The 15,418-nt window shown below is 37.5% G+C and overlaps 1 protein-coding gene across 2 annotated transcripts in view; it reads left to right on the top strand.

Moving 5' to 3' along the window:
• PKHD1 (PKHD1 ciliary IPT domain containing fibrocystin/polyductin) overlaps window positions 1–15,418 on the top strand; it is a gene marked incomplete at both ends in the record, with an annotated part of 432,913 nt that overhangs the window by 384,080 nt on the left and 33,415 nt on the right. For both annotated transcript variants that reach the window (XM_079712827.1, XM_079712826.1), the window contains one exon: window positions 6,199–7,213. In XM_079712827.1, coding sequence (XP_079568953.1) covers window positions 6,199–7,213 — 1,015 coding nt within the window. The remainder of the gene's footprint in view (window positions 1–6,198; window positions 7,214–15,418) is intronic.

Genomic DNA, 15,418 nt, shown 5'->3' with positions numbered 1-15,418 from the left:
GGAAGATGGAAGGAATCCATGTGCCTTTGAGTCAAAACATTTATTTTAAAAATACTTCTTTCTTTCCTTTTGATCCATTTTTCTAAATAAAGGATAGAAATTGTTTCTTTTTTTTTTCCTTTTCTTTTAATTTTTTTTCCTAGCAAAGACGACCCCTTTGGCATATTTTCTTTTCAAATGTGAAATGAAGTGGAAAATCCTCATTTCAAGACAGGAAGGACAAATATTGACACAAAGTTAATAATTGTTAGAACCCTGGAAGCAACCTGAGTGCACACACACTCACACACATTCACATACATACCCACCCACCTTTTCCTCTGCTTCCTCCTTTACCAGGAGTACCTAACGCTCCTCCTTTCTGGTTTCTAGGTCCATGGTTTCCAATCTAGGGAAAGGCGGACAGAGCGTATTGTATGTCTAGGATATTTTAGGATGTTAAAGTACACACAGAAACAAGTGCACGTATGCACACATGCACACACACATACAACCTGCTTCATCTAATTTCCCCCACTTAGAGAGGAGCTTCTGGACTTTATCACTGGTCTTGTCCATCTTGAATGAAAGAGCATAGGCCAAGCCAATACTCACTGGTCACTCAGCATTTATTAAGTCCTGTCCACTCTTGCCTTCTGGAGAGGAATGCCCTGGGGCGACTGGGTGGCTGCCCCTGACAGGCTGGGTCACTTTATCTATTCACATTGATTATGAAAGTCAGCTGTGGCCAGACCTTGGTGGTTTTTTTTTTTTTTCACCCTTCTTCTCTCAGCCCCTCTTACAAGCACCCCTGCCTGGATTTTCATGAGGAAATAATCAGATTAGGCCTTTCACGGTGAGTTCATATGGAGTTTTCTTTCTCCAGTGTGCTACTAACTGAATAAACGTGTTTAGTGGTAAATTGTAAATGACATTATGATTACCAAAGCCAGCATGGGTTTCATTTAAAAGTGATCAGAATTGCAGACCACAAAAATTGTGACTGGCAGATAAGGCCATTTGGAGAAGTCAGAAAAGAAAAGACAAAAACAAGTGAGAAAGAGAATCATTACTGAAAACTACATCCTTCTCCAATGGAGAGAGGCAGGAGGAAGAGAAACCCAGGGAAGGAAAAGATGGATCGCTATTTAGAAGAGAAGCCAGACTGTCCATGTGGGTGCTGCCAGCTGTGTCTGGGAGAGGGGACATGATGTGTGTTTGGGTGTGCATAGCTCTCTCCTAAGGAGTTAATGTCAATTCTCTCCCACAATGAAGAACCGCACCCACGTAGCAGCTTTGGAATCCCAGGGCATTGCTTTCCTGTGCTTGATTTTTGCCTCACATCAAAATTAAAATACTGGAATTGATTAACTCTGAAGATGAAATAGGAAAATGGATTGTAAGGTACCAATAAACCACCATCTCTTAGTCATTGGTAAGTTTTGGAGAAATAGAAGTAAAGTTTCTTATTTATGAACACCAGGATTCCACATTTGGCTACAAAACTACATAACGTGACTTGCTGATAATCTTTAGGCTATTGCCTTTGTTAAATTTGTGGCTATACGTTTATAATTCAGGGATAGTATTTTAAAATATTTAAAAGGCCAAATGGTAATAGAAAAGAAGCAAATGGACTCTCGCCAAATATGTGACTTGACAAATAACCAAAAACCTTTCCGTGAGTTCCTGTCAATAGACTGTGTTAAGAGAACTCCTGACTATACAGCACCCTTCCCACAGGGTTAATCATCACAGCTGACCCCACATCTAAATACAATCCCCAAATGAAGTTATTTGGATTCTATTTTATTTTGCCAAAAGCACAGGTAGAAGTTAAAAAATATGTTTTTCTCTTCCTCATGGCTGTTACTAAGTAATTGTGTGAATCATAATTGCTGTGACTCAATTTTTCTATCTATAAACTACGGATAATTAAACTTGCTATTAGAAAGTTTTAGGTAAAGGAAGTTAGGGAAGGGGGAAGGAAGGGAGGGAGGGAGAAAAGAAAAAGGGAAGGAAGGAAGGATCACCAACCTTATAGCTTGAGGGTATCTTTGTAGTGAGGTCAAGTCTTCCTCTTGGCATTCTAATCCCTGTTTTATCCCATACCCCTTCCAGGTACCATTCCCATGAGTCTGTGGTCTTCCTGTCAGATATTTATCTATCTGAAGCTCTCCCAAGCAACCATTATATATTATTTGCAACAATGGGATGACCACCCTCTGGCTATCTAAGACCTGTTGAAGCAATAACTCAGAGTCTCCCATTGACAAAACTGTGTGAAAGTTTTGTCTTATCAGGACCCCTCTGATAGTTTCCATGCCACTGTTACAGAATATAAGGATATGGTGTGTTTTCCTTAGTATCCCTGCTGCCTCAGTCATTACACCAAATCCACCAGCACATTCTATTTACTGTCTGCAGAAGACACATTGTTCTCCTGATTCATTCATAGGCTCATCCAACCTTTTACTCCCTTCCTCCACTTGTTTAATGAATGAATGAATCAGCCAAGAAAAAAATGCTTTGTCATAACAGAATTTTTTTGTGTGTGGACAAATCAATTATGTGATTCAAGAGCAGAAGATTCATATAAATATAATCAGCCATAATTTCAATCTTATGGTTTCATGTGAAATAGTTGGATCTCTCACAGAATACTATCAAATATTAACGTTAATTCAAGGGGCAATTCTCACAATGCCCTTCTGTAGTATACTCTGTTATTGTGATGAGTTGGTTTAAATTGTATTCAAGCTATAGAATAATAATCTTATAACTAGACACTTGGAAATAATAGATACAAATTATTTGAAGAATAGGAGTTTTGAAAAGGACATTACATGTCAATCAACTAATACATATTAAGGAATTTCTACTGTGTTTGAGGTAGGATGTTAAACCCTATGGTAATTTAAATATGAGATAGAGCCTTAGGCCTTGAGAAATAACACCTTAAGGACATTGCTTCCTAGTGTTTATGTAATTTATCAAAGTACATATAGTTAGTTAGTAGCAGAGAATGATTGAGAATCATATCAACTAAGAGAATAAGTATTTTATTTAGGTACAGTTCCAAGAATTTAGCAATCTACAGAGGTCACTATGAAAGACCTTACAACTCCTAAATGAGAAGCAGGAAGAATAAAGTCAGAGATCTGTAAAACTAGATGGAATGTGAATGATTCATCAATGGCATCAGCATGGCTGAAAAAAATGTGTAAAAAGGGGAGTGAGCAGTAAGTTTAGAAAAGAGGAACTAGTGTGATTTAAGGATAATCCATGAGGAAAGGCTACCTTACTATCTCGTTTGAAAATGATATACCTGTAGTAGCAATTGATGTATCAGGGTCTCAAAGCAAAATTTCCATGGCTATTAAGATCGTGCAATTAATTAATTCCCTTCATACTGGTTCCATGCTTTTGAAGATAATTCTTGATTTCACATTAGCGTTTCCATATTACCATGGGGAAAAAACACACTGTATAAAGGTGACCATTTAAAAAATATTTTATAATTAAATCTCTACTTAAATTAACAATTTAATATTTAATTTAATGAATTCAAGTGATTTAAGAGACATAGAGCAATTAGAATTTTCCGTTTTGTGTCCGTTTTCAAGGAATCTGCCTATTTCATCGAAGTTGTTGAACTTGTTGGCATAAAGTTTGTTTGTAAGAGTCTCTGAATCTTTGCCTGTAGGATCTGAAGTAGTAATCCTTCTTTCATTCCTGAAATTGGTGATGTGTCTTCTTCCTTTATATCTTGATCAGTCTAGCGAGGGGTTAATCAATTGGTTGACATTTTCCAAGAACGAAATTTTAGCTTTGTTCACTTTCTCTGTTTTTTCTTGTTTGTTTGTTATCTATTTCATTGACTTTTGCTGTTATATTTATCATTTCCTTTTTTTCTACTTACTCTTGGTTTACTTTGCTCTTTTTCTGAATTTGTAAGGGAATACCTAAGGCATCACTTTTAGACAATTCTTTTGTAATATAAACATTTAACACTATGTTTCCTTCAAAGCAGTGTTTTTGCCACATCCCACAGTTTTGATATGCTAAAATTTCATTATCATTCCATTTGAAATATTTTACAATTTTCCTTATAATTTTGACCCTTTTGTTGCTGTTATTTTTGAGGTTCAGGTAAACTGTGTGTCCTACTCCTGAAGTAGCATTTTGGTAATTAAGTTTATTGACACCATAGGCAGCTTTGGCACAGATTTTTTTTTTCTTCTTTCAGCTTTCCTCAGTGCCCTATGACACTCTTTCTTTAAATTGAAGTATGGTTGGTTTATAATGTTGTGTTAGTTTCTGGTGTACGGCAAAGTGATTGAGTTATACATATATTTTATTTTCATTATAGGTTATTACAAGATATTGAATATAGTTCCCTGTGCTATACAGTAGGACCTTGTTTTTTTAATCTGTTTTATATATAGTAGTTTGTATCTGCGAATCCCAAACTCCTAATTTATCCTTCTCCCTCCCCCCTTTCCCTTTGGTCACCATAAGTTTGTTCTCTATGTCTGTGAGTTTGCTTCTGTTTTGTAAATAAATTTATTTGTATCATATTTTAGATTCCACATATAAGTGATATCATATGATATTTGACTTTCTCTGACTTACTTCACTTAGTATGATAATCTCTAGGTCCATCCATGTTGCTGCAAATGGCATTATTTCATTCTTTTTTATGGCTAAGTAGTATTCCATTGTATATATATATACCACATGTTTATCCATTCATCTGTTGATGGACATTTAGGTTGCTTCCGTGTCTTAGCTATTGTGAATAGTGCTGCTATGAACATTGGGTGTATGTATCTTTTCAAATTACACTTTTCTCTGGATATATGGCCAGGAGTGGGATTACTGGATCATATGGTAACTCTATTTTTAGTTTTTTAAGGAGCCTCCATACTGTTTTCATAGTGGCTACACTAATTTACATTCCCACCAACAATGTAGGAGGGTTCCCTTTTCTCCACACCCTCTTCAGCATTTATTGTTCGTGGACTTTTTTTTTTTTTTTTTTTGCGGTATGTGGGCCTCTCACTGTTGTGGCCTCTCCCGTTGCGGAGCACAGGCTCCGGACGCACAGGCCCAGCGGCCATGGCTCACAGGCCCAGCCGCTCCACGGCATGTGGGATCTTCCCAGACCAGGGCACGAACCCGTTTCCCCTGCATCGGCAGGTGGACTCTCAACCAATGCGCCACCAGGGAAGCCCTGTTTGTGGACTTTTTAATAATGGCCACTCTGACTGTTGTGAGGTGATACCTCACTGTACTTTTGCTTGGCACAGATTTCTTATCATATTACATGGAAGGAAGGATGCAGAAGGAGGCTAGATCATGCTCAAATGTAGTACCTCCTACATAGTAATAATATGATTTTTTTTTGTTCTAATCCTTAGGCTACTTAGATGAACATGCACTAAGGAAAATTAAAATATGTAGAAAACAATACAAGACAATTTTGTGACTATTAATTTAAAGTCAAAGGAACTTTTTTTTGTTGGAAGGTAACATATACCTTTGAATTCAGAACAGGAACTACTCTAGGTTCATAGACAGAAAGATTAGGAATAGTGGGAATAGTGAATAATGCTGTTTCTTTAAATGTTTTCATTAGCTGCAGTCATCCTCAACTTGGGCTCTATTTAATGTCAACACTCCCCAAATTACTACTTTCCTTTTCTCCTCCTGTTGTATTTCTTTATTCTTCATGTTTAGAGAAAAAGACATTATGAGGAAATTATATAGTCTGACATCCAAACTATTTAACAATCTGGTCACAATATACCTTTTCAATTTTAATATACCTCCATAAAATCTGTTCCAGCCCCCTCAATCTACCTCTTTCCCATTGACTCAAATATCATTACCCTCTTCTCGCCTATCCTTTTTCCATTATGGAGACCTTACTGATTATTCCTTTTTCTTAATTACTTTGTTTATTCAGCTCTTTTACCACTTAGCTATTATGCCCATTATTAACTTTAAATAACATATTATGTAACATATACATTTAAATTATATTAAAGAGCTGTATCTTTCCATATTTTGCCCAAGAATTTTTTGCATTCTCATGCTTGAATATTCAATAAATGTTTCCTGAGGTTACAGATGATGGTGAGAGTGATGGATTGTAAATCATCTTTGAGAGATTGTGGTTCCTACGTCACTTGTTTATTTTCCTTTATTTTATAGGCACATTTAGAGAAGAGCAGAAATGCACATACCGATCGCTGATACAAGGCTACATCTGCAAACAGACTGACCAAGTGATCTTAATTCTTGACACTGCTGATGCCACTTGGGCAATGCAAAAGTTATATCCAGTTGTATCTGTGACTAGTGGTTTTGTTGACACCTTCAGTAGCATAAATGCCAATACTCCCTGCTCCACTTCAGGGTCTGTATCTGCTTTCTATTCCATTTTACCCACCAAGGAAATCACCAAGGTCTGCTTTGTGGATCAGACTCCTCAAGTTTTGCGTTTTTTTCTTTTGGGGAACAGAAGTACCTCCAAGCTCCTCTTGGCTGTATTCTACCATGAGCTCCAGAGCCCGAATGTTTTCTTAGGGGAAAGATTCATTACACCTACTCAGGTTCAATCAACTTCCTCACTGCTGAATGGATCTATTGGCACCAACTATTTCAGTGTCATGGATAACCTCTTGTATGTTGTCCTACAAGGAGAGGAGCCCATTGAAATTCGCTCAGGTGTTTCCATTCATTTGGCCCTCACTGTGATGTTTTCAGTTCTAGAAAAAGGCTGGGAATTGATGACCCTTGAAAGACTATCTGACTTCTTGCAGGTTAGCCAAGACCAAATCAGATTTATTCATGAGATGCCTGGCAGTGAAGCAACCTTAAAGGCCATGGCTGACCGTAGAGCAAAGAGAAAGCTCAATTGCCCAACTGTGACTTGTGCCAGTCATGATAGAGTTGGTCAACGTAGACTTCTCATGATGGAAATGAGCTCATATAGAGTCCTTCCACCCACCACTATGGAAACTATCTCAAAAGTGATGGTCGTTGAAATTGGTGATCTGCCAGCAGTAAGGAACACTGGAGTAATTCCATCCTTATCAAGTAACAAATTACAGACTTTGGCTCACCAGGTTATCACTGCTCAACAGACTGGAGTACTAGAGAATGTTCTGAATATGACAATTGGGGCCTTACTAGTGACTCAGTCAAAGGGAGTCATCGGCTATGGGTAAGTACTAATTATAATAACTTCTAAATGAGAGCTGATTTCTTGGATGCATATTGCAAATGTCAGTCTACTTACACTGAATCACATAACCTGTCTGCTTTTTACGATAAGAATAAAAATGTCAAGAGCCATTTATAGACTTAAATTCTCAATTTTAAAATTCTTGATTAAATCTGTAGTCTTCATGGTTATTCTATTTCCTGGGTAGATGTAGACATTTTATTTTGGTACTTTAAAATGAAAAGCATGGAGGAAGAGATTTTTCTAAGGCAACTTGTTTTCAATATGCTTGTTCATTCATTTATCATGTAATGCATATTTAAGCAGTGGGCTAGATTCTGGGTTTGCTAAGGTGAAACAGATATGATCTTTGCCTTATGGGACAAAAACACTATCTATCACAACTCCATAGAGCTATGAGCTAAAACTTGAGTACTCGGGGTGTTGTTAATAATACTGCCTGTAGGGCCTGGGGAAGAGACTTATATTTAGGAACATTTTGGAGGAATGTCTAGGAGTTTACTAAGCTAAAGCCATGACCCTAATTGGGTTTTATTTAACCTAGGATTATAAAGCCCTGAAAGGATGTCAAATTGTGTGAGGCAAGAACATAATTGCTGCCAACTATGTTTATGGCACAGACCTGTGTAGGATCCATAATATCCTTTTTGCTATGCTATTCTGACTCTACAAGCTTGTATTTTGAAGTTCTTTACCAGATCAATGTTTACTACACACTTCAGAAGTAAATTTACCTGAATATTTCCCTGAGCTTAGTAAATGAAGAAGTACATGAAGTACACAATAAGAGAAGGCAAGTATAAATGACTCTCAATTTTTTTGTACATTGTATTACTCAAGAAATGAACTGTCCAGCCCAAGTTCATCTAAGACATCTGTCACGAGGTCAAGACTGTTAGAGTCCCAAGCTCTAATTTTTAGCAGATACAAAAGAACCAGAAATGATACCCCAAACTGAGAGACAATATGAAATTGCCATAATGCTTAGAAAATGTGTATAAACTAACCGTTTCACACATGCATGCTGCTTGGTTATAGAGGACTCAAAAGATTCAAACGTGGATATTCCCTGCAAGCTTGTCATCACCACTGGAAAAATAAGCTCAAACCTATGCACATTTTGAGTTGATATAGTTGATGTTGGGTCCCTGAAATATGTAAAAATTATTTAGATTCTGAGCTATATTACTCAATGAAATTTTAGAGTGCTCATATTCTTTTAGATTATTCTGTTGCTGCTTTTGCACTGTTATTTGTGGTAGTGCTAATAAATAAGCAACTAATATTTAATGGGTATTAATTACTTCTATACAACCATCTCCAGTGGATGTGGTATTCACTATAAAATAAAAAGCAAAACAAAAAGACACACCTTCACATTTTAAGGAATATTCAACTAATACATTGATTGCCTTTTTATACATAGAGCAACATATCCAAATGAAAACTTTGCTAATGTTTATGTATCATATTTTACCTGTCTTTGGTGTTCCTTTTCCTTACAGTACACTAGTATGTATGGAAGATATGGAAAGAAAACTCAAGCAATTTTTTTTTCTGGATTCTGGTTGATTTGAAGGGCTTTGAGGATTGTTAGCTTAGAAGTTAAAAGTACTCCTAGTTGCATGAGTGCTCAGAATCTATTATATCTTGGATATTTTTACTAACCACTAAACCTTCACCATGTTATTGATGTAATTATGATATTATGCATGATAATATAAAAGTCAGGAATCTGAGAAAAGATGGTGCTAATGTATCTTAGCTTACATTTAAATATATTTTCTTTCCTTTAGCCCAGTTTCATTTAGATTCCACCGAGTTCTTATGAGCATATTCTACGTATGGGTGACTAGAGAGAAATAGAGCCAGTTCATTGCTAAATTTTATTTAGATTTTACAGTACTGAGCTTTCTTAATAGGTCATCCTTCCAAAATGACTGATTTTAATATTATATAAAAAAAGACTCGATTGGGATTGACATGTATACACTGATGTGTATAAAATGGATGACTAATAAGAAAAAATATAAATAAAAAAACCCCCAAAAGCAAAAAACAACAACAAAGACTCAGTGAATATTTAGCTTTTAACTAGAAGGAGGGCAAAGTCAAAGAGTAGAAACAATGGAGATAAAGCAGAGGAAACCCAGGAAAGAGAATGGACCCAGCACAAGTGTAGGTATGCACACATATGTGTGCGGGATATCATCCTATCATGAGCTTCAGAGAGAAGAGCACCTTTATGGCCCACCATCCGTCTTAACCATAATGTTTTCATTTTTGACTCGTATTTCTGACTTAATAAGAAACTGCTGAACATGTATCATCAGTTTCACATTAGTAGCTTTTTAAGTTTCCTCACTCTGTATAAGGAGCACCTTATCAAGCTGACTTGGAATAGAGAAGAAAACTCAGACAGACAATTGGTGACATGTAGCATCAATTTTCTGTTGGGATGTGTTATAGTCCCCATCTCTCTCAGTTTCTTTAGTATTTTAAGAGAAGTTTCCTAGATATGCAAAAAACAAATCTTCTGAAGCTAAGGAAAGGCTGCTTCTTAAGTATATCTGAATAAATCTCTGCAGAATGAGAAATGCCGTGTCCTAAGGGACTTAATGAGAACCAGCAAGTTTTCCCATGGTCCTAAGAATTGTACAGTATGGTAAACAACCCTGAAGCCTTGGGCAGATCCCAGGGCCAGCCCTGTTTCTTTCAACTTTGATCAGTGTCAACTCGGACTTCCATTGAACTCACTGGAGAGCCATTGACAAGCTAATGAATTGACCTTTAGACAGCAGAAATTAGTCTGAGGACATAGGCCTTTCAGTGGAAACATCTACGATGTTCTTTAAAGGTTCACTCTTGTTAATTTAATGGCGTTACATGCATTTCAACAAATTGAGGCCATATCAGACATTTACTTATCAAGGGGAGTACTACCTGCTTTCAAAAAGCTACCAACTTCTACTTTGTGGGGAGAAATGGAGTGCTATTTTTTAAATTAAATAATATACAACAGGGCTTCCCTGGTGGCGCAGTGGTTGAGAGTCTGCCTGCCGATGCAGGGGACACGGGTTCGTGCCCCGGTCTGGGAAGATCCCACATGCCGCGGAGCGGCTGGGCCCGTGAGCCATGGCCGCCGAGCCTGTGCATCCGGAGCCTGTGCTCTGCAATGGGAGAGGCCACGGCAGTGAGAGGCCCGCGTGCCACAGAAATAAATAAATAAATATAATAATAATAATAATAATAATAGACAACAAATTGGCCTCTCCCAGTCTTCATCCTCCTCTAGAGGCATCTAGATTTAAGTGTCTTCTGCATGGCTAAGTCAGTTCCATGAACCTGTCTTCCATCTTCCAAAACTTTGTTAACCTCTGTCGTTGGTTGCTCTCTCCTCTCCTGCCTTCTTTATCCATGTTGATTTACGCCATTTTTATTCATTTTTCTTCTTTTAAGTAATTTCAGTGGAGTAGAGAGAACAGAGATAAACATATGTTCAACCTCTGCTTTTTAAAGTTGGGGTTCCCCACGAGGGTTTTATTTTATATTCTGCCTTTTATCTGGAATCCTGGCAGTATAAATTTGATTTTTGCTCTTTTGAGTTTCTTTCCCTCCTGTCTTTTCTTCTTCTCCCTCTCTTTCTCCTGCTTCATAAAAAAACCCACCTCTAAATAATATTCTTTGTCATATAGTAAGCATAAATATATCTGTATCTTTCATGGACGTTTAGCTATTGAAATGCTAAAGCTATTTGTGGTTGGCAGAATTTCTAAAATGACCACCCAAAGGTGTGCTGCCCTAATCCTGGGAACCTATGAATAGGATCAGATAGAATTTCTATGAAGACACTGTGTTATGTGGCACAGTAGACCTTAAGATGGAGAGAATACCCAGGATTATCAAGGTGGCACAATTACACACAACAGCCCTTAAAAGAGGAGAGCTTTATCCTGCTGTGGCAGAAGAGGAAGGCAGAGAGATTCGAAGTGTAAGAAGGAATTGAAGTGTCACTGCTTTTAGGATGAAAGACACCACATGAGAAAAAAATCAGATGCACTTTGTAAGTACAGAGTGGACCTTGGCTGACAGCCCACAGGGAAACAGGGACCTCCATTCCACAGCCACAAGGAAGTGAATTCCACCAACAATTGGAATGAGTTTGGAAGTGGATTCTCCTGAGAGCCTCCACTTAAGCAGTGAACCCCCAGCCAAGCCTGTCTGAACTCTTGACCCACAACCTGAAGATCATAGATTTGTGATATTTTAAGCCACTGAGTGTGTGGAGTTTTGTTTCACAGCCGTAGAAAACTAATACACTATCTCACATAAAACTCTTTGTTTCTGACGTGGCCATGAACCTTGGATCCTAAAAACAGTTATAAGGAATGTGAGCATGGCTCTATGGTGGTATACATCTGTGTGTTTTTGCACCCTTCACATTAGTAGCTTTTTAAGTTTCCTCACTCTGTATAAGGAGCACCTTATCAAGCTGACTTGGAATAGAGAAGAAAACTAGGAGAGGCAATTGGTGACATGAGTCTTTTGGTGACATTCAGGCTCATTTAACATCTTCTCTTGTGCAATCTCTCCCTGCTCCTTGGGCACCTGCTTTCTAGGAAACAGCTATTTGGAGTATGCAAGGACAGGATCTTTCTGTCAACACTGGAGGATGCTCTTCTCAAGACTGGCAGAATATTCATCCGGGAAGGGATTCCCGTACTGCTAGCCTGTCTCTTTCCTCCCTCCTGGCAAAACCACAGCTTTGCCATTAAAGAGTGTTTTTGCACCATTTCTTTTTTTCACTACAATACAAATTAACTGCTTTGTTGAGTTAGGTGGATGGCAAAATTATCATAATGGTATTTTATATATGTGGCTTTGCGGGAAAATGAGATGCTCTGCATAAGTAAACTTTCCATTTAATAAAAAATTGTTTATTTTATCACTACATTTTTAAAAAGACTTCATCTCTTAAACTAATATATATATATATATATATATTATCCAGCCTTATTAAATGGAAAATAATGTAGACCTTTCACATTTTTATTGATGATTCATGGTCATCATTAAAGCTATCATTTATTTCACAGCTCTGTTACTGCAGTGATGCCCTTAGGGACCCTTGTTCTTATACTAAATGGCCCCAGACCACTACATCTTTGATTCTACTTCTTCAATTTACATTTTCCCTTCTCTCTTCCTTATAAACAGGAGGAAAATTCTAATCCATTATTGCTGTTGACTTATCTGCATCCAGTAGTTTTCCACCCACATGCACATGTAGTTCTAATTCCAAAATTGAACCGGAACCATACTACCTTACAATCAATTTAAGATCTATGTGTACGGATGGTGAAGTTGTAGCTAAATATAATAAAGACTCATGAAAACTTACATTTGAATGTTTTTTATTTCCCAAACATTAATTGAACAGTTATTATGTCCAAAAAATTGTATGGCTCATATGAAAATCTAGAGATTTAAAAATTAATAGATAGGGAACACAAACATTTACACAACTATCTAATAAGAATATGATATATTAAATCTCATTATTCTATATCTATTACAAGGAAATCATTAATTCAATATGAGCCTGCTTAACCATTAATCTAGTTTTTCATAAAATTAGTATATTTTTATCTTTATAATATTCATTAGTTGGTCAAGGCTTCAATTTACTATTATACTCCCAAGAGTACCTAAGCAGTGTCATGCACCATAAGTGATCGTTAAATAAATACATGTTGCAAATAGTGAAACGTAACCAGTTTGACTTCTCTGCTATTCTAATACTCCTGTGCAACCAACATCCCATAACAAATCTCTTCCATCAGAAAAATCTTGAGTGATTTCTCTTTTCCTGGTTAGACAATGACTGCTAGGGGACTCCATCACAAACAGGAAATTTTGAATATTTGTGTATGATCTTAAAAAATGTATTCAGAATTTACATTATCCCAGATAAGATATTCATGCTAGATTTATCATAAAATATTATTTTGAACAACTTTCTGACTAAAATACTTAGGTGTTGACCTCTGAGTTGACCTTGTTGGAGGATGTGCCATGTTTATTTTGTGTCTTTATATTCTCATGGCACAGTGCAACCTATGCCTGTGGTTACTCAAATCTCAGTTTGAAATGAAAAATTCCGAAGAACCATAAGAGTTTAATAACAAGTATTAGAGCACAGCAGTAAGTGCACCAGTTCAAGAGTGTATCAGAACTTGAAGTTGGCCAGTCCAAGATAGGTGGCGGCTTTCTAGAGGCATTTTAATGACCTAAGAACAGAGGAAGTGCATGGTGGGTACTGATTGGTCATAGTGTTCCTATAGTAACATGTATTGGATGCTTGTAATGTGCGAAGTTTGGAACCACTATGCTATAGTGCCAGAAAGAAACCATGAGATCATAAGACATTTTCTTCTCTCTTAGGAGTTGATGGCAGCTAAGGGCATTTGGCTAGGTTTAACAGGGAGCACAAGGACTATGGAATATAAATAAAATGGTATGTGTCAGCTCTGAAAGATAGCCAGGAAAGTCATTCTTGCCTTACGACTCTGTGGAAGAACATTCCCGAGGGACAGAGGTTATGGTGTTGTATTTATCTTTGCCTATCTCACAGTGCCTAAAACAATATTTGTACATGGTGGAAGGGTTAACATTTGTTTGTTAAACTGAACCGAGTGGAGAATTTGCTTTCTTCTTCCAGGGTACAGAATCTCGCAAACTCCTCTGAAATTTAAGTCGCCTCATGGCATACCCTAAAAAATTTAATCAAAACATGGGGCTCTTTTATAGGAACCTGACTTAGTAACTTTGAGGAGGCCAAGGCTGAAGAGGAAGTGAGGAAGTATCTCAAAACGCTCCACCCTCACCTCACTGCCCAGGGCTAGCCTTCATCAATATGATTTATTTACTTGTTTGCTCAGTTTTCCATGCAGATAGAAACAATCCCCTCTTCTGTAGGGGAAGCATTTCAGATCTGGCAGATTAAAAAACAAGAGTTGGAGTGAATAGTAGTGATCTCTGAACTGAGACATTTCTATATTTTCTTGGTCTTTCTCTTTTGCTAGCACTTAAGCATTGAAGGAAAAAAAAATTCTTCCACATACCTGGCTGGCTATTGGAAGCCGTTAAATGGTAGTTAAACTGGGAGGATTGGAGGGAACTTTCCTCCCCCATTTTTTAAAGTTTGGCTGTAGGTCCTTCTGCCTGCAGGCTACAGTCACATTAGCGGTTGGAAATTGGATAACGACAGCACAATGACAAATCCAGGTTGCTTGCAATAAGTTGCTAATCCCTTTGCTTTAATATCGGAGCAGCGGATAATGATGTTTGGACATCACTCCGGTTTACTGACGACCCCACTGGGGCCAGCAATAGAACCTTACAACTGTCTAACAAGGCGTCAGGTGATTCCCGTCGTCACAGCAACGGACACTGGAATCTAATCTTCCCTCCATCCCTTCTAGCACCCAATAACGCCTAGGTTATATAAGTGGCCCATCATTGCTTGGTAACTTGAATCAATTAACGTTAATTCGCACAATGCTATGATGTATTGTGATCACTTTCATTTCAGGGAAGGGGGAGAAATTGCTATAAGTCACCTAAAATGAGGTTGTCTGTGGTGCTGAGGTATTAATTGGGTGTCCATATTAAATGCAAAAGGAGCCCCATCGTGAAAGGAAAGTGGATGAGTGACTCTCTTGGCTGCTATTGACCTATCAGAAGAAGACAGTGCCCTTTTCCTTTGCTTTTATCTATTACAGTTTTCCCTATTGCGTGTCAAGTTGATGTATTATAAAAAATTCATTTGGTGACCTTTCACCCCCTTAGCAGATTAAACAATTTCACTTCGATGGCATCATTAACAAGACCCTGCATTTAATGATGATTTCTCTAAAAGGCCACGGAGATTCGATTTTAAGCTAACAGATTTATTGCACTATTATAACATATCGTAAAAAACTGTACCACCTACGGTCAGGTTTTAGGTTAGAAACTGCCTAAGAGTTTATGTGGAGCTTAAAGTGGTATTACCTTGGGATATGCTGTAGCAGCAAGTCTCTGACCTCCAGTGGGATGCTGTTTACATTTAATCAGAGATGTTTGCTCACAATAAACTTTAAAGTGTGTCAGGGACGGGCCTCTTAGCAAGTGTTCAGGCAG

Source organism: Hyperoodon ampullatus, assembly GCF_949752795.1.
Source record: "Hyperoodon ampullatus genome assembly, chromosome: 10".
NCBI lineage: Eukaryota > Metazoa > Chordata > Mammalia > Artiodactyla > Ziphiidae > Hyperoodon > Hyperoodon ampullatus.
Note: the sequence above shows the minus strand (reverse complement) of the source record. Positions and strands in the feature narration are given on the sequence as shown.